A 21,347-nucleotide genomic window follows, 5' to 3' on the forward strand; every position below is an offset into this window, starting at 1 on the left:
CAAAAGGCAATAAGTTCTTATTTAACTCTGGATGTAAAGAGCACCAATATAATCCAGAATCTTTCATTAAGGCCAGAGAAACCCACAAAAGGCAATAAGTTCTTATTTAACTTTGGATGTAAAGAGCACCAAGAGAATCCAGAATCTTTCATTAAGGCCAGAGAAACCCACAAAAGGCAATAAGTTCTTATTTAACTCTGGATGTAAAGAGCACCAATAGAATCCAGAATCTTTCATTAAGGTCAGAGAAATCCACAAAAGGCAATAAGTTCTTATTTAACTTTGGATGTAAAGAGCACCTAGAGAATCCAGAATCTTTCATTAAGGCCAGAGAAACCCACAAAAGGCAATAAGTTCTTATTTAACTCTGGATGTAAAGAGCACCAATAGAATCCAGAATCTTTCATTAAGGCCAGAGAAATCCACAAAAGGCAATAAGTTCTTATTTAACTCTGGATGTAAAGAGCACCTAGAGAATCCAGAATCTTTCATTAAGGCCAGAGAAACCCACAAAAGGCAATAAGTTCTTATTTAACTCTGGATGTAAAGAGCACCAATAGAATCCAGAATCTTTCATTAAGGCCAGAGAAATCCACAAAAGGCAATAAGTTCTTATTTAACTCTGGATGTAAAGAGCACCTAGAGAATCCAGAATCTTTCATTAAGGCCAGAGAAATCCACAAAAGGCAATAAGTTCTTATTTAAATCTGGATGTAAAGAGCACTAATAGAATCCAGAATCTTTCATTAAGGCCAGAGAAACACACAAAAGGCAATAAGTTCGTATTTAACTCTGGATGTAAAGAGCACCTAGAGAATCCAGAATCTTTCATTAAGGCCAGAGAAACCCACAAAAGGCAAAGTAAGGATACTGTTTTGAACTTTGTTTTTTCAAAATTACAGTATTTTGTCAGCAAGCAGGAGCTGTATTTAGTAGGTGACCAGATGTCCTCTTTTATCAGTACATGTTCTGCTTTTTAGACCATTGCCTGGGGTCCACTGTGTTAAAAACCTGAAATGTCATCCTCTTTTTAGTGACTTGCTTATTTTGGGGTAATCCGTTTTACTATTTCATTTTTACAAGTATTCTTCATTACAAGACAGCATCATCGATATCATATTGATAATAAAAATGTTATTATGGATATATCACTCATCCTGGGGGAAAACCGCTTAAGTCCATTTTCTTTTTCAGTTTTTAAATTGTCCGCCTCTGTGGTGTAGTGGTTAGTGTGATTAGCTGACACCCCCGGAGGCCCGGGTTCGATTCCCGGCTCTGCCACGAAATTTGAAAAATGGTATGAGGGCTGGAACAGGGTCCACTCAGCCTCGAGAGGTCAACTGAGTAGAGGAGGGTTCGATTCCCACTTCAGCCATCCTGGAAGTGGTTTTCCGTGGTTTCCCACTTCTCCTCCAGGCAAATGCGGGGATGGTACCTAACTTAAGGCCATGGCCGCTTCCTTCCCTCTTCCTTGTCTATCCCTTCCAATCTTCCCATCCCCCCCGCAAGGCCCCTGTTCAGCATAGCAGGTGAGGCTGCCTGGGAGAGGTACAGGTCATCCTCCCCAGTTGTATCCCTCGACCCAGAGTCTGAAGCTCCAGGACACTGCCCTTGAGGTGGTAGAGGTGGAATCTCTCGCTGTGTCAGAGGGAAAAACTGACCCTGGAGGATAAACTGATTAAGAAGAAGAAGAAGAAGAAGAAGAAGAAGAAGAAGAAGAAGAAGAAGAAGAAGAAGAAGAAGAAGAAGAAGAAGAAGAAGAAGAAGAAGAAGAAGAAGAAGTTATTCATTTTTGCAGTAACCAACTAAGGTTAATGCTGTCTACCTTTTGACACTAACAAGACAAATCATTTTGTCATAATATTAAAGAAATAGCCAAATTTTACTTCCAGATTATTCAAGAATACAAACGTCACTGGTAAGAACCAGATAACTTGAGTTATCTTGTTAATATTCTGAATATTGTTAATAAAAGTGCCTTCAACCAGATAAGTTTGTCTTACGCATAATACATTTTCTGTGGTTATTGTGGACATTATTATCTTGTAAATGAATTATAGGCAGTGAATTTACACAGCTGCTTCTGTTAAAGAGAAATATTAAATTCCACTAGCTAACAATTCATAAATGTGTTGTACATGGTTTGGTTTTTACTGATCCACATAAGAAAATAATACCTGGTCAATGTTGGACAAATCTGTTACAATCACAATCCAATGCAGTTACTTCATTAAATTATTTTTAATTAAACAAAATTCTACCAAAACCATTATTTAAAAGGCTGTTTTATATAACAGAGAATGGTTTGACAACATTTGGTGAATCAGTGGTTTTGCATTGTTTGAAAACAAAAAGTGTTTCCCCTGAGAACTTTAATTTTTTTCTTTTCTTGTTATTCACTGAATGAGTGATATAGTACATGTGCTTATTCTAAGCATGTCTTGTATTGTGATACCGGTAATAGATGCTATTTACCACTCTGTATATTGCATGCTTCTCTCTCAGCAATACCCTGTCAGAACAGTGCTATGTTAACGTGCCACATCTACAACGTGACAAGTGACAGATCATCTGAATTTGAAGGAAGCCTGTTTTAAATGAAAACTGATACAGTTTTGATGATTGTGATGTTGAAGAATGTATTCTGTATTTGCAAGCTAAGTCTAAATCCTTTCAAACTGATGATATGAAATATTTTTATCAGTTCTGCAATTTCAAACAATTCTTGAATAATCCTAATTTAACAAGTTATCTTATAGTCAGAAATGGTCAAAGTGTTTCAATTCACGTAAGTCAGTTGATTGTTGTTCAGAGTTATTAAAACTTGTAGAACACATTGTTTCTATACCAGGGCACAATGTAAATTGAGAAAGACTATTTTCATTGATTTCAGTACAATGGACTGATAATAGGATCTGTTTCAAAGTAGAATCTGTGAAAATCGTCTTAATGGGGCAATATAATCCAAAGGAATTTACATGTATATCTTTTTATAAATATATGTTAGACATTCCAAAACTGAACTGAATCTTCAGAAAAGTGCCAGCAAGGCATGTAAATTACTTACATTGTTACAATTTGATAACAGTTTACTGTATAATATGTAAATGGCTAAATTATATTTATGTATATAAAAATTAGAATATATGTCTAAATTCTGACTGTCAATGGAGGATATTTTTATCCTGTTTTTTTTTTTGTGGGGAGGAGGCATTGTCCTCTCTTTTGTTTTTTGTTGTTTTTTTTCATCTCTTTGCATCTGATCACCCTAGCTGTACTACTAAACATTTATAAGCACTATTCCCAACAGAAGTTGAAATAAAATTTTAAATTGTAATCCATTACAGATAACAATCCTCAGACTGTAGTTTATTTCAATAGACTGCTTTCCTTCAACTTTGTATCTTTCTTTTGGTGATAATATTAAAATATTATGTATCTGCATGAATTAGGCTATGAATTTCATTCCCTTGAAAGTTTAACAACTTGATCATTCTACAGCTATTACTGGATCATTCCTGAATCACCTCGCTGGCTCCTAAGCAAGAATAGGATAGATGAGGCAGAAGAAATTGTACAAACAATGGCCAGAGTAAATGGGAAGAAGGTGCCTAAAAATTTCCTTCGTAAACTAGAGGTACAGTATACAGTGTGTTGTTAAAAATTTAATATACATAAATATGAGAGAATTGTTAACATTCTGCCAAGCATTTAGGGGCGCGCAGCTGTGAGCTTGCATTGGGAGATAGTGGGTTCGAACCCCATTGTCGGCAGCCTTGAAGGTGGTTTTCTGTGGTTTCCCATTTTCACCCCAGGCAAATGCTCAGGCTGTACCTTAATTATGGCCACGGCCGCTTCCTTCCCATTCCTAAACCTTTCCTTTCGCATCATCGCCATAAGACCTATCTGCGTTGGTGCGATGTAAAGAATATAGTAATAAAAAAAAGTTATCATTCCTCACATAGCCTTATGGCAATATTGCTTGTATAGTCACTACCTATACAGTGAAAATAAAGTGTAACATCATCATCATTAAACGACCCACGGCATAAAGCTGATTTGCATTCATCTACAGTAATAATAGTATCTGGACTTTCTTTTGAAACTTGAAATTCCTTGCTAAATGGTAAGTACCTAGGTGTTAATATAAGGAATGATCTTCTTTAGGGTAATCATATTAACAAGGTTGTTAAGAAAGGTTAAAGATCTCTTCACATGGTTATGAGAGTATTCAGGGGTTGCAGTAAGGATGTAAAGGAGAGGGCATATAAGTCTCTGGTAAGACCCCAGTTAGGGTATGGTTCCAGTGTATGCGACTCGCAGCCGGATTACTTGATACGAGAACTGGAGAAGATCCAAAGGAAAGCAGCACGATTTGTTCTGGGTGATTTTCAAAAAAGGAGTAGTGGGCTGGAAAAGACTTGGAAGTAAGGAGATGAGATGCACAACTATGTGGTATGCTTCGAGCTGTCAGGGGAGAGATGAGATGAATGACATTAGTCGACGAATAAGGCCACAGCCACTTTCTTCCCACTCCTAGCCCTTTCCTATCCCATACGTCACCATAAGACCCATCTGTGTTGGTGCGACATAAAGCAGATTGTAAAAAAAAAAGTGCAAAAAATAAATACAGTTGAAGTCTTAACTTTCTGTTAGTGATAAATGACATTTTTATCAAACGAATATACTTTCTGAAGCATTTATCTTCATATCAGAACCTCCTAGGAAATATGTTCAATTATGAACTAACTAGCTGCTAAGCTACCCCCAAACAACATAATTATATCCTTGGAGACTCTCTTTAAATTTTATCATATTTTAACAAGATAAAAGTAATGACTTATTCTATTAGTGAATCAGGTAGTAAAATAAATCACTATTGTCTATCAAATAAAATTAGTCACTACATTCATGGATTAATATCTTTAAAAACTTCCTTTTAGCTCATACCTATTCAGGATGTTAAATCTTCAATTGTATGCAATTTAATGGTAGGTTAATTCAAATTATGTTCTACAGCTAGAGAATCAGAAGACATTAACAAATGGAGCATGTCGAAAAGATGAACCAGTAAATGCCACTCCTATGGATATCCTACGGCATCCAAACATAAGAAAGAAATTTTTCATACTGGCATTTGACTGGGTTGCCAATGCTGTGGTATATAATGGACTCTCCTACAACACGACAAATCTGGGCGTCAGCGACTATCTGGCATTCTTTATAGGTAAGAAAATTCCATTCTATATATTGTTGTCTCTAGAAGTGTTGCTGATTGATTGATTGATTGATTGATTGATTGATTGATTGATTGATTGATTGATTGATTGATTGATTGATTGATTGATTGATTGATTGATTGATTGATTGATTGATTGATTAGGAGTTATTATTATTATTATTATTATTATTATTATTATTATTATTATTATTATTATTATTATTATTATTATTATTATTATTATTATTATTATTATTATTATTATTATTATTATTATTATTATTATTATTATTATTATTATTATTATTATTATTATTATTATTATTATTATTATTGATTTTAATGCACTGTTGGTAAAATGTGCTTCTACTACTGCATTCTTATCAATTGGTTTTCAAGGTTATTAGGTCAAAATAAATATGCTGGTTCAGTAAATCTTCCCACTGAACTAGTCCCCCTACTCATTATTATAGGCCTGGTTGAGTAGCTCAGATCATCATCATCATTATCATCATCATTTTCTGAGACAAAGATGGTAGGTTCAATCCTGGCTTAGTCCAGTAGTATTTGAACGCGCTCAGATAAGTCAACCTCATGTCAGTAGAAATTCCAGTGTGTAAAAGAACTCCCTCTGCAAATAACCTCAGCCTTTGTGGGTGGGATTAACTTCTAAAAAGTAACCAGGGGGACCTGACCCCTACAGAGCGAGTCCCCAGGTGGCAGATAGGGGGTCCTACAGTACATAGGGCTAGTTGAAATACCCAATACAACCCACAGACCAACAGGTAGCTCAATTTCTGGGGGCTTTAAAATACTGGGACACCCTCTCTCCAGGGGTCATAAATATGGAAGGCCCTTGCCCTGGGTTATGGGTGAAGACCTCAATGGCATCTACAGTGGAGAAGATGGACTTTGGTACAGTGGAGATGGCAGAAGGGGCAAATCCATAGCGTCTGTACTCCAGAGGAGCGGCTACAAAAGGCATCTGATTTCATGTTAGGGGCAGCCTAATTTGAACCTGGCAGAAGGTAATGAAATGCCTTTGGGAGTGGCAAACCCATCGTACAAACAGCCTAAAAAATGAGTGCAAGTGAATCGAGGCCTCGGAAAATGCTAGGGCGTCACCCTGAAGTGACCAGTTCCTGGTGCTCTGGGTGAACTGTGAGAAGTAAGCTACCAGACATCACAAGAATTGGCATCATCAATGTCATGACTTTGAATGGCAAGGTAGAAGAACTGACAGAGTATATGGAGAAGAAAGACATAGCAATGATGGGAATGAGTGAGACAAAATGGAAGGGGAAAGGTCAAAAAGAATTGAAGAAAGGGTATAGATTATATTGGAGTGGAAGAAAGATGGCAACAAATGGCGTTGGTGTTATATTGAGAGAAGACTTAACGCAATATGTGAACAAAATTGACCAGATCAGTGACAGGATAATTAAAGTTAGACTTGGACTTGAGAGTGGAATCAAGGATTTTATACAGGTTTATGCATCCCAATCAGGGAATGCAGATGAATGAGGAACACCATGGGTCTATTTTACCAGTAATCAGTACCATTATGAGGGGCCAGTGACCTGGATTTCAGACCCCTTTGCACAACATGCATCATTGATACATAACTGAAGACCTGGGGGGAATAGTGATAAGGCTCATTTTGTAAGTTCTGAAATATAATGAAATTAATTTTCACAAAATATTTACTGCTAACATTTTCGATCTTTGAAACATATTACTCATAACAGGGGTACATGTAGTCCTTCTTTATAAAATCCTGGAGAAAAAAATGCATAAGTAACCAGTATTATAGGAAATTAGTGTATATTAAACACTGAATGTGCCTATCAATTTGAGGGTTATAATTATTTACATGCAATGTGGATAGAGTAGCGAACAGTTAACAATACAAGAAAACATCTCTATGAAATATCCAAAATAGGTAGAGAAAGAAACAATTCAGTAACATAATATAATGTAATATTATATAATATTATAATTTAAAAAATCAATAATAATTGGTTCAAAGAAGTTCAGGATGATTTGGAAGAATTGGGTATAACTCAGCAACAAATCAAAGACAGAAAAGAGAAGAGGATTTTGAAGAACAAACTAAAAACAGCCCTAGGACTTATGTTTAATAAAACAAGCTAAGTTAAAGAAAAATAATTTAATATAATGTTATTGCTTTTACATATCACTAACTACTTTTACAGTTTTCGGATACACTGAGATGCTGAAATTTTGTCCCGCAGGAGTTCTTTAACATGCCAGTAAATCTACCGACATGAAGCTGACGTATCTGAGCAACTTCAAGTACCACTGCACTGAGCCTAGATCGAACCCGCTAAGTTGAGGTCAGAAAGCTAGCGCTCTGCCGCCTAAGCTACCCACCCTGGCATGTTAAACAGATTTCTGGACTTTTTAAAAAAATTCACATGATTCATATACCCAATTATTTTAAAGAAAATAACAGGTAAATTAATTATTGTAACCTGCATAATACCGATACATCAACAAGTGTAAAAAGTTATAACCCACATAGTCGCATAAAGAATGTGTAAAGAGCAGTTATGTTTGTAAAATTTCAGTATAATGGCAATAGTTAATAACATGTGTTAGCATGATTTGATGATAATAATAATGAATACTAATGCTAATACTTTTGCAAAAGGTATTTTATATCACAGCATGTAAATAGCTGCAACCAACATTCTAAACCACATGGTAAACAAAGCTGCTAGCCATCTGGAAAATGTAAATACTTGTTCACTACTTCCAGATGGACTTCCATCATATTCCTGCGTTTCAATATAATTCAGATCCTTTAAACTATCATCTCCGTCCATAAACTCCTCAAGTTCAACTTCATTGTTTTCTGTACCATAAATGACATTTTCTTTGGCAGAAAGCACATTTTCAGAAACATGATCCACCATCTTGGAAATGTGGATTGTCATTGTTTACTGCAGAGACATGTGGCTTGTTATAAAAATGAAGCTCAATTGTGCTGCCATCTCTCATTAAATTGACTATCTTCTTGATTTAAAAAAATGAAACTTCATGTTGGATGGAACTGTTTACCGTACTACAACAAACCAAAAATTTTAAAATTTGAGGGTTATCACTATTTTCCCACGAGGTCTTCAATTTTTGCTTTGAAAGCAATCCCTTGTTCCATTTATACCATTGTTTTAAGTTATTTTATAGGAAAGCGAGGCATTGCGGATCGGATCCACTGATTGTTTTAAGTCCATAATCATTTTTCATCATCTTTTTGAATTCAAGTTACCTAGTGGCTGGATTTTGGAATTTTGTAATCTAATCATATCATTGCACTTCATCACCTACCATTATATGCTGATGACCTAGATGTTAGGCCCCTTTAAACAATAAACATCAACATCATCTGTTGATAAAGAGACACCATGAGAAAAGAAAATGATTCAAATGAACTTTTCTTTATTAAAAACACATTTTGTAAGGTTCCACTTGATTATATTTGGATGTCACTAAGACTGCACAATACTGCCAAAACCTACATCAACTGGATGAAATTCTGGCTCTGTTCAGTTCAGTTCACAATAGGTTATGAACCATCCTCTAAGAATGTAATGACAACTGCATGAACCAATGACTTCTCTGACAATATTTTCTTTTACAGGTGGAGCAGTGGAGATTCCTAGCTACATCATTACATGGTATGCCATGGATCGCTGGGGACGTCGTTGGGTGCTGTGCCTAACTATGTTGCTTGGAGGCATGGCCTGTGTGTCCTGTATGTTTGTGCCAGAAGGTAAGGAAAAAATTACTTAATTTGCAAAAGAAATATGGTGCTAGGTTCATCCTCAATAGTTTTTTTTAATACCATGAATTTAGTAGTATCGTTATTTAACAACTATTTAAAGAATAAAACTAGGTCAAAGTGTGTTGAATCTTTCAGTAGATCATCTGTATATTTGTTCTGTAACATATGGACTACAATATTAACTTATAATACTAGTCATTTTAGGAAGAAATAATTGATGAAGTCATATGTAAAGAGATTGGAACACATATTAAGATACCCAGTGGTATAGATACAACTTTTCCTTGTGTGATGATAATAATAATAATAATAATAATAATAATAATAATAATAATAATAATAATAATAATAATACACATTTTAAATTGATGTTTTTGCAATGAATGTTGTTATTATTTTACCTTCATAAAAATAATAAAATAATGTACAAGCACCTCATGGGGGGATGTATACCCCTTATTCCCACCCCCACCTTTTCAATGCCATTGAAGATACCATGAGGGAGTTTCAGAAAGAAGAGCCAAGGACTAACATAAAAACATAAAAGATGAAGGACGATCTCCACATCTCCAAAGTATTGTTAAGAACTGAGGAAAAGTTTACTTGGAAGAGCTAAGGAGCACAAGTAACTCTGGAAAGAAAGACACCAACAAACTTGCCAAGCCTGGCTTTCTTGAGTTTTGGAAGTTATAATAATGCCACTGAAATGTTTAAATGCCTGATTAATTATACAAAGAGGTATAAATCTAATGAGAATTGAAGGGAAGTAACATGGGACGACATATGTAATCAGTTATCATGAATATCAATTTTAATTATAAAACTTGACAGTGTCTCATATGGTAGAGCACTGGTTTTTTTAGTCAAATTTGTATGAGTTCAATCCCAGCTCATATCAGTGAAGATTACTCCAGCCTCATGCATGTAGATGTACCAGCACATAAAAGAACTACTGTGGAATGAGTATATGGCATGTTGGTGTCTCCAAATACAATAAAATTAGTTAGCAGGGCACAAAGCTTTCTCCTTATATAGAAGTCCAGATACCAACCCAGCCTGTGTCTTTGCCTCTTCACAAGAACTAAAGAACAGTATATCAAACATTGACATATTATTATTTTTATTATTATTATTATTATTATTATTATTATTATTATTATTATTATTATTATTATTATTATTATTATTATTATTATTATTATTATTATTATTATTATTATTATTATTATTATTGTTGTTGTTGTTGTTGTTATTGTTATTGTTATTGTTATTATTGAAATGAACTGGATCAAACTGATTAACATATCTCTGACAGAATAATTTTGCAATGACTAAAATAAACTACCCTTTCTGCCTTATACTTGACTGACTTGCTCTGAATATTGCAATAAATACATAGACAAACCAGAAGGAAAGTTTCTATATTTTACCAATCTAAAATTGAAATGTCAAAATTTCACCTATTTACAGTAGGTCCATTTTACAATAATTTTCGCTGACTGAAAGGACTTTTGATTTTTTATACCCTTTTCTTATGGCTGAATAGGTATCAGTTCCTTTAGTGTACCCTGCTGGAATATTATAATTATATAGCGTAAAAAAGAAATTAAAAACATGTATTCAATTTTTACAGAAGCTATATGGGTGACAGTATCTTTAGCCATGATTGGAAAGTTTGGAATTGCTGCATCATTTGCTGTTTTCTATGTCTTTGTTGGAGAGTTGCTTCCAACTGTGCTAAGAAGTCAAGCTATGGGGATTGCTTCGTTCATCGCTGGAATAGGTCTTCTAGCATTTCCATACATAGTTTACTTGGTAAGATTTTTATTTTAAATTTTCAAATGATATTCCATGAAGAACTAACTTTAATTGCTTAATTCATTTTTAATTGTTGGAATTATTATGAAGTTAGTAAAATATCTTATGCTAAGCTGAGTGGCTGAGACGGTTGAGGTGCTGGCCTTCTGACCCCAACATGGCAGGTTCGATCCTGGCTCAGTCCGGTGGTATTTGAAGGTGCTCAAATACGTCAACCTTATGTCGATAAATTTACTGACATGTAAAAGAACTCCTGCAGAACAACATTCTGGCACCTCAGCATCTCCAGAAAACTTTAAAAAAGTAGTTAGTGGAACGTAAAAACAATAACATATTTTCAATATCTTATGGAACATTTTGTTAAAATTTGGATGTTCATTTATTTGAGCTGTATACCAGGATTACATAATAGAAATTGCTGTATGTCTATAGAGTATACTGATGGAGAAACGAGGAATAAAAAACATAAAACCATGAAAATGTCACTTGCATGATATACGATGTAATCAATAAAGAAACAACTTAATTAAAATAGAATTATTTTTCAACTATAATACTGTTACCATGTGCTTCCTTTTTCAGGTAGTTTAAAAATGTATTACTCCAAATTAGTTTCAGCAAACTAAAGAATCTAACAGTTATAAATTGACTGAGTCAAAACTGAAAAGAGATGGCTTCAGATATTACAAAAAAGAAAGGTATGTTCGGCAAGCAAACGGCAAACACATTGTAGGTTAACAGAAAACTGATATCTGTCTAGGTCATACTTGGATTCAGCATATTTACTGTATTTACATGTGTTACTGGCTTTTATTCCTCACAGCAAGAAAGTGTGTACTACAAGCCAGGAGAGGCTGTAGCCTATATAGATAATGGAAAATTTAAAAATATTGTAATGTTTTGCATCCCACTAACTACTTTTGGGGTTTTAAGGGATGCCAAGGTGCCAGAATTTTGTCCTGCAAGGAGTTCTTTCAGATGACAGTAAATCTACTAACACAAGACCAACATACTTGAGCCCCTTCAAATGCCACCGTACTGAGTCAAGTCAAACCCACAAACTTGAACTCAGAAAGCCAGCACCTTTACTGTATGATACACTCAGTCTGACCATTGAAAATGTTATTGCCCTCGGAATGTAAATACGCATTCCCCACTCTCTGGACAAGCGTACTGACTGTTGCATCAGGAAAGTTGCAACCAACACACAAGAGAAATGCACAGAGCTCTTTGATGGTGATTTAGTAATCTTTAGAGACATCTGCTAGGCAGGAACTTAAAATAATTCAAATTCCTAAGTGTTCTAACAGACACAAATGTAATTACAAGAGAGTCTTGACAGGAATCACAGCCTATGCTTTTTTTTTTTTTAAGTAGGTAGTCTGAACTGTTTAGATCAGTTATTGAAATCAATCATTAGTGTCTTCTTTCATGAACATGAAAGGAATTCTTAAATATGTCATCTTATGACAAGAGCACACATAAACTGATTACAATTATGCATTCACATTTCCAGGCTGTTTATAACAGAGTTCTTCCACTGATCATCATGGGGGCACTGTCGGTAGCAGGAGCCTTAGCATCAATCTTCTTACCTGAAACTTTAAACATCCACTTACCACAAACATTAGAAGAGGGAGAGGCCTTTGGAGCTGACTTCCAACTGCTAAGTTGCCCAACAAGAAAAAGGTATTTCTACACGTACTTCAATATGTAACTCTTTAGGAATGTGTTGAGCTTAAGAAAACAAGAGCACTAATAGACAAATTGTCAAACAATACATACAGGATGGTCAGAAACAATGTGAACCAGGTATGAATTTTAGAGTGTTGTCATACTGTTAAACAATTTGAAAAAAATAATTTGATATCCTTCGCCATTCTCATTTTATCAGCTCCTGAAGTTAGCCAGTCGGATCACTTCATGGGGGAATTCAAATAGGCTTTGAGACGTGGGATTGCTAAATCTACATGTGGCTTAAGACCAGTTTGAGAGCACTAATCGAAGAAAAGCAACTTTGTCAAGGAGATATTTGAACACAGACCTCTGAGTTGACAGGATCACACCGTAGCAAGTACGCTACATCGACACTGACTGAAACCCATGGCAATTTTCTGTGTTTAATGCTGGTTTCTCGGCAAGGCGCTCAAGTCAGTCTTAAGCCACATGCAGATTTAGCAACACTCCCTTGCAAAGCCCATTTGAATTTGCCCATGAAGCAAATTGATTGGCTAACTTCAGTAGCTGAAAAAAATTATAATGGAATGAGATATAGAATTATTTTTTCAAATTATTTATCAGTATGTCCAACCCTCTTACATTCATACACCCAGTTCACGCTATTTCTGACCAAATGTTAACGAACACTTTCTTTCCACAATCTATACCATAATAGAAGTATTATTATACAAAGATGGAAGATGACCTGCTTAGATCTTTGTAACGCTAGAAAATAAGTGTCACCAATATACTATACATTATTAACCCAATCACATCATTTGACGACCCTAGCTTGCAAAAGTTATTCATAGCATATGAATCCAATGACGAGCTCAGCTAGCGGCGATGCACTGCTGTATATCAGTACATATAGTTCACTTACTAACTCACAGATGCCACTTGTATGCATCTGAGCTGAAGTTTAGACATGTGGCTTCGGTTATTTCCCGTGCTCCAGGTTATCACACACTTCTGGAACAAGAGATAAAAGAATCTTTGTTCATATTATTTTGCTCATGTCAGTTGCAATCATGGCATCAAGCAGATGTATTGGTGTTGATGAAGATCAATACGAAAGCTAATAGATAGTGTTTTAGAGAGTGATTATGAAGACAGTGATGTTGATGTTTGTGACAATGAAATAGACCCTGAAGGTCTTATTTTGAGTTAGAGTAATGCGTGTAGTAGTGCTGATGACGCAGAAAGTGATACAAATGATGGCGGTGGGCAAGTCTACGGCGAGACCACGTGACCTCCTGAGAGGCCGTAGTTTTATGTTGGCTGTGGATATGTCATTGAAGATCTACGGGCCTTTAACTCCTGAAAGGGTAAGACTCCTCAGTGTGTTTTTGAGATGCCGACTTCATCGTGGCCCATATCCTCACAGTGTATGCCATAGTGCAGGATTTAAATGTGTTTTCTCAGTGAACTGCTACGATATTTAAATAGGATGCAAATGGGTTAAGAAAATTAAACATTTAGATCAGCCATCCAATACTTTTTCAATTTCTATTTCAATTAACTATATAATGTAGTGTTCAACATCAGATCCGTTACCATACCTTTCAAGCAGTGTGGGTACTGCTTGGTCTGCTTGTTGGCATTTGAAGAGGATGGGAATTCAGTGCCAATATGGATAAACTGTACTTTTATCTGTTAATCCAGTCAGTCTTAGATTAAGCTTATATATACGTTGAACACTAACAGAACCAAACTTCATAACATGATTTCTGAGATACGAAGTTATTGATAATTTCATTAACATTCAGAACTGAAGAGATTGAATTCAATGAGTTAGGTCACAGCACTTTATAGATCAGTTGAAAATTATTGTTCAACAAAAGAAATGATATAAGAAAGTTTTGGGTAAATGACCATGCATGAATCTGAAGTGTTTAAAGCTACAACTGATATCTCTGTTACTGATAACTTTGTTAAATAATCTGAAGAAGTCTGAAGGGGCAACATCCTCTTTAAATACAAAATATATATGGTCAGGTAATTTACTGAATAAATCTTCCTCATATTCAGTTTGAAGAATTACGCTGCATTACAAACCCTTTTGTTGGAAGAACAGTTCAGAAAGTTTGAAGAAATAACTTTCAAAAAACAAACCCTAACACTTATTTGGACGTCACTGCAACTCAGTTAAAAATATTTTATGCTTTACTTCTTGAAAGTAATTTCTCCAAAATCATAGTATATCACTTTATTGGACACTGGTTGCATTGCATAGTTGATTGTAGGATCAAAATCTAGTGCAGTCAGTTGATATTTGAGTGTTTAAGTGCAAGAGGCTCATGAAAGTAGTTTTATCAGCACATTAAAGAAACCTCTTATGTGGAAAAATTTCTTGGGCTCAGTAACTCTAACATCATTTGAAATGATGTTCCATTACTTACATTTACTCGCAGCTTCTTCATTAGAATTACAAAGAAAAAACATGAGCATATATATAGGAAATTTAATTCTAAATCCTGTATGTATGCCTTGTTTGTCAGACCATCGCCTTCTGATATGTACTACATACCTGTCCACTCTTCACGCTTCCTGTGCTTTCGAGCGAACACATAATTGTTACAATATTTACTGCAGGAGCACTAGGATGATGTCATCTTTCTGCGTTTTTAGGAACCAGAAAACATATTACTTAATGGTTTTAAGTTGAAATTAGCTGCTGTTTCATTCTGTAACAGTATGCATTGCATGTGGTTTGGTGTGAAATACTGCAGTGCTAGTTATCTTCAGAGTGATATGTACGAGAATTTATCATAATTTTGGAAATAGTGAAAGGTACTGGTGCATATAGCACAGTCTATACATATGTAAATTTAAAATATTATAATATTCATTTGTATCTACAATTGCATGCCCGCTTAAGGTCGTGGTTAATTCACACCCCTATTCTTTTAACTGAATTAAGACGCAGCAAAATAATCAGGCCACACTGTTGAATATTTATTCAATGCCTGCTCCAGAACAGACGTTTTTTGTCACTCTGAAGGACAAGGAAAGCCAATGAAGATGTCAAATGAATGGCCTCTCCCAAGCAAGTGTGTTGTCTCCAATATTATATAACATCTATACCAACGATCAGCCACTTAACACCGGAACTAGGGCTTTCATCTATGCTGATGACACAGCTGCTGCTGCTCAAGTAGTGACATTGGAAGAAGTAGAATTAAAACTGACATCTGCTTTTGAAGAACTAGCTGTCTACTATGATGAGAATCACCTGAAACCCAATCCGGAGAAAACTCAGATACATGCATTCCATCTGCGCAACAAAGAAGCAAGAAAGGAGTTGAACATAACCTGGAAAAGACACAAATTAAACTATTATGATCAACCCAAATATCTAGGGGAAAGTTGGACCGTGCCCTAACTTATTAACAGCACTGTATAGATACCAAACAGAAGGTATGCAGCAGGAATAATCTCATTTCAAACTCGCACGCACAACATGGGGAGCACAATCAAACATCCTCCGTACATCTACCCTTGCCCTGTGTTTCTCTGCTGCAGAGTATGCTGCTCCAATTTGGAGGAATTCTGCTCATACAAACCAAGTGGATGTTGGCCTCCACAAGACAGGTCGCATTGTTACAGGCTGCTTATGACCAACTCCTGTTAATAAGAGCTTTCCACTTATGGAAATAGCACCTCCAGATGTTAGGAGACAAGTTGCAGCAGAGATTGAGAAGAAAAAGCAAGAAGCAGGAAACAGATCCAAGCCACACCAATGTTTGGAGTTCACACCCACCCATCAAGATTGAAATTGAGGAAGAGCTTCCTATAAACAACAACATCGATCCCATCATCAGCCGAATCTCGGTGAACTCTAGAGAAGGAAGTCGCCTGTAGGATTATGGGAAGTGAAAGGGAAGCCAGCTGCAGGACATCTTCTTCAATATGTACATTTCCAATAAGCATTTACTGTAAATTGCAGCCAATATTCTTCTCTGCAACTCTTCACTAGGCTTCACCAGGCTCCTCGCACATCACAAAGGCAGGAGTGATGATGAAAGATGTTGTCAACTTTTTATTTCTTTTGACTATTTCTAAGAGCTCTGACTTTATCATACATTCTTCAAAACTTATACCTAGATGCCTTGTTATCTTGGTAGAAATTATAAGGAACATAATCAATAACTATGACATATTTAGGAGACAAACCAGTCAGAAATTTCTCCTGAAGCCATTTCTCAAAATTCTGAGAATTTTTCTCATCCTGGTATTCTCAATGTTCACCTATTGCTTTAAAATTCAGACAGGCTCCTTGAATGAAACTCTTATCCCTACCTGCATGGGTAATAACCAGTCTCTGTCCCGAGCCATCATAAGAGGTGACTCCTATTTAGTCCTCACTTTGCCAACACTTCTTAACTGTGATGAGGATGAATCCACATTTCATTAACATGCACAATGGCACAACCTTCCCTATGATATTTGGAATATCTTGGAGATAGTAGGTCTTTCAAGCAATTACACAATGCTTTTCCTTTAAAAGACTCTAAAAGTGTGGCATTTTTAAAAACTAAAACCCATTTCTGGTAATTTCTTCCTTGACAACTCTCTGTCCCCTCAGAACGAGCTAACTCCTTAAGAATCCAAAGTAATTTTCTCTCCAACAAAGTGGTACGTTTATTATACCAATATAGTTGGCCAGTTATTTAACATTATAAATTTTCCAGCTAACTCATTCCTGGTTACCAGCATTTCACCTCAGTGTGCTAAACTGGGCTCAGCAGTTGATAAATAGCACACCTACCAAGACACATGGCTAGTGCATACCATGGTACATATATTGACGTTCTTTGAGCGAATTTTGACAGAGAGGTAAAGGTTTATAGTTTACCAACTTAAGTGTGGCAATAATATTTTTCTGAGATTTTGATTCAATACTATACAACAAAACTTTCACCTAAGCAATAAAGATTATACAAGTATTATAATTACCTTATTTAATTGCATATAACTTGCCACCGCATATACCTCGCACCCCATTTTTTACAAGTGAAATTGCAGGAAAAAATCCCTGCACATACCTCTCATTAATTTCTGACATTGTCATAAAGACATACGGTACATACACAAAATAAAGTTCGGGTATTCGGTGGACGTGCCTACATTAAATATCAGTTCTGTACCAATTGCTGTTGCGGTACTTTGTTCGTGACAGTATAAGAAGAAGCTGCATTTCTTTCTACCTGCAGAACGGTTGCGGCTAGCTGTTGTAACAAAAACCTAACTCACAAACCCCCGCCTAAAGGCCGCATTCCTAGCCAATCAGTCACACTCAGCCATCCCTCTCACTCTTCCGTCTTAGTCAATATGCTTATCGCCACCTGTCTGGAAGAGCTGATCACGTCAACTGGGAGTGTTTCCCTCTCCAGATAGTCAAGTGATCACAAGTCTTAGGTATCGTCCATCTGTTGTACTGTCGACAAGTACCAGTATTCTATCTTCACTTTTCATTCATATTTCTCAGTTAAGTTTTCTTGTGTAGCTCGATCTTTAAATTATGGAGAAACATGGGACTTATATGACTGGGTTTAAACTCAGTGATAAAATATGCTGATGAACATAGTAATAGAGCTTCCAGTCAAAAATTCAGTGTGACTGAGTTTAATGTTCGCTACTGGCGTAAACAGAAAGCTGCACTAGAAACCACCAACCAAACACATAAGGCATCCAGAGGGCCGAAAACTGGTAAGTTTCCTGAGCTGGAAGATAAGTTGCTTCATTACGTTACAGAGTTGCAAAATGACGGCTTTAGTTATCTTGCACGAGATGCTACAATTAAAAGCGTGCAAACTAGCGATTAAAGGTGGAATCAGCTGTTCGGACCTGAAAGTGAGCCTGGGTTGGATCCGTAGATTCATGATATGAAAGGGATTGTGTCTGCGAAAGCAATCATCTCTCGCCAGAGAATGGCAAGCGATTTCAGTGACAAAACCATAGATTTTCATCACCATATGATAGCAATGCAGAAGAAAAACAATTACTGTACCTCTTATCTCAAATTGGCAATACAGATCAAAACCCAACAAATTTCGACATGCCATTGAAAACACCACCATCAACAAGAAGGGAGAATCTAGCGTGCTTGTATGTACAACTGGGTGTGAAAAACAGCATTGCACCATCATGCTATCAATAACCGCAGACAGAAGAAAATTGCCACTGTACGTTATTTTCAAAAGGAAAACACTGCCTAAAGCAAAGTTTCCCAAAGGCATCAATGTACAGGTTCAAGAGAAAGGATGGATGGATACAGCTGTTGTCCAGTACTGGGTCCATATGGTGAGGGGAGCACGGCCAGGGGCACTGCTTCGACACCCAGCAATACTAGTGTGGGACAGTTTACCCGGACACATGGTGGAAGACACAAAGAAATGTCTTCAGGAAATGAAAACTGATCTGTAATTCCTGGTGGACTCACACATTGTCTACAGCGTTAAATGTTTCTGTCAACAAGCCCTTCAAGGACAACATATGTAAATTGTTCGCCGAATGGATGGCAGGAGGGGAGCATGAGCTGACACCAACAGGCGAAATAATAAAGAGGCCATCAGTTGAACTTGTGTGTGATTGGGTTATGCGGGCATGGGCTATGGTACCAACATAGCAGGTCCGTTATTGGATATTATAAATTTTCCAGCTAACTCATTACTGGTTGCCAGCATTTTGCCCCAGTGTGCTAAGTTGGGCTCATCAGTTGGTAAATAGCACACCTACCAAGACGCACGGCTAGTGCATACCACGGAGGCCACTGCGTACAATACTTGGAGCCACCAGCAGTGCCAATGCGCTATGAGAGACTTTGTCTCATTTCCAAAAATTGATGCTTGCCTGGCCATCAGATCATACAGATACTGATTCCCATATAACGTCCAATAACGGACCTACTACATTGGTATTATAAATTTACTCATTCGGGACAGATATATCACGCTCCCTATGGGAATCAACATCTATATCGTCTGATGGGTTATGGTGTCGACAGACATTATTGTGAAGAGTTTCTTGAAGACGGGCATCGCATTGAACGGAATTCAGGATAATGCAGTATGGGATGGTGACCAGAATGATGCACGCGAGAATAGCTCAGAGACTGAAGGCAGAGACAATGAATAGGGTTACTATGCCAGTTGTACTATTTCAATAGCCTAATGCAAATTTTACGAGGTTTTTTTGGAATACGATCTTTTGCACACAAATCCCTCCATAAATCACACACCAAACATGTTCACACTTAATTTTTGTCAAAAAGAGTGCAAGTTATATGCGAGCAAATACGGTAAATAGAGCACGGCATGATTATACAATTAAAAATAATTTGGTATTTGACTACATACTTAGAACCTAGCAGACACTAAAGGGACTACCAGACTAACAAATGCACATGGTCAGCGGGTGAATCATGCCTCAGTGTCCATGACCTTGGCCAAAAGAAGGTATAGGCCTAACCCTGCTACCCTTCCTCACAGCACATGCAAAGTCTCCACTACTTCCTCCGGTGCTATACATATCGGCTAGTCGGAACAAACAACATTTGCATGTATTTCTGCTAATAATTTTGTTAATAATTAAAGAAAATAAAGGAAAGAATTAACTGATAAGACAACAGGGCTTGTACAAATTGATTTTTTAATAACTTAAATAATTCTTAGTTTCAGCCATCTAAAATTGAATAGAATTGTAATGTTTTCTTCACAAAGTGGGGGGGGCAGCGAGCAACTGCCCCCCCCCCCTCTCGTCCTTGCTAATCGCCGCTACTGATCCATGTTATCCAATTATGCAGTGTACTCTACATCTTTTGTTGCGAGATGTGCTCAGCTTCTCATTCCTCATAAGCAATCCTTCTCTCCTTGGGTTTGTAAAAAGTCAAATAAAGATTAATCTGATGCATCTCTAATTCATGTTGCTTCTCACTGTTCTTAACAACGTCCACCTCTCATCTATAACTCCCTCACTCTCTTCCCTTTCATAGTTTGATTTGAAATCTCTCTTCACTTATTACATTGTAGATGTATTCTATAACAAAGAAATGCCTAGGTGGTAGAGGTGTGCTTGGTTTCTCCAGAAGGATGCGATTTTGATTCCCCATCAGAAAGCCACACAATTAAAAGTGAGATTCCCACTTCACTTAATATGCTCAAACCATCTCAGTTGATTTAATCTTTGCATTATTTTCTTTCTTTCTTGCACTTCTGCCCCCATCCTATCATAAATCACATTTCTATTTTTATTTTTTATTTATATTCACTTTTAGCTTTTAAAAATGTTTGTATTTATTTTTCCAGGAGAAAACAACAGCATCCAGATGTGAACTACATTCCTGCACAAAAATTAGCAAACGGTATCATTGAAAATATGGATGAAGCTAGTCCTGAAACTCAACATGTAGATATAAGTGCAAGACAAGTGTGATAATGCTACATCAAGGCGAACTGAGTGCCATTCTGATTATTATTAGACTAGTGCCTGAAATTAAACTGCAGGGTTTAATATAGCAAGTGTACAAAAGATCTAGATTCAGGTGGAATTAGGATCTAATTATTATGATTAATACAAAAGGACAGCCAGAGTAATGTGTGCATTTTTTGATTGAAAAAGTAGAATGAACTTTTCATTTTAAAATATAAAATATTATTTATTATGTCATTTTTTGCTAGTGTAACAGTGTTTTTATAAACCAACTTCTACTGATTTTATGGTAGTACTCTCCTTAAGGACTATCATTTTATTGATTTCAAAGAGTGAATAGTGAGGATG

The 21,347-nt window shown here is 36.3% G+C and overlaps 1 protein-coding gene across 1 annotated transcript in view; it reads left to right on the plus strand.

The window, feature by feature from the left end:
• LOC136876327 (carcinine transporter) overlaps nt 1-21,198 on the plus strand; it is a 309,979-nt gene extending 288,781 nt beyond the window's left edge. The window contains exons 7-12 of the mRNA XM_067150177.2: nt 3,502-3,637; nt 5,020-5,227; nt 8,886-9,017; nt 10,663-10,844; nt 12,364-12,536; nt 20,876-21,198. Of these exons, the coding sequence (XP_067006278.2) occupies nt 3,502-3,637; nt 5,020-5,227; nt 8,886-9,017; nt 10,663-10,844; nt 12,364-12,536; nt 20,876-21,002 (958 nt within the window). The 3' untranslated portion in view covers nt 21,003-21,198. The remainder of the gene's footprint in view (nt 1-3,501; nt 3,638-5,019; nt 5,228-8,885; nt 9,018-10,662; nt 10,845-12,363; nt 12,537-20,875) is intronic.
• The last annotated feature ends 149 nt before the right edge of the window (nt 21,199-21,347 follow it).

Source organism: Anabrus simplex, chromosome 6, assembly GCF_040414725.1.
Source record: "Anabrus simplex isolate iqAnaSimp1 chromosome 6, ASM4041472v1, whole genome shotgun sequence".
NCBI lineage: Eukaryota > Metazoa > Arthropoda > Insecta > Orthoptera > Tettigoniidae > Anabrus > Anabrus simplex.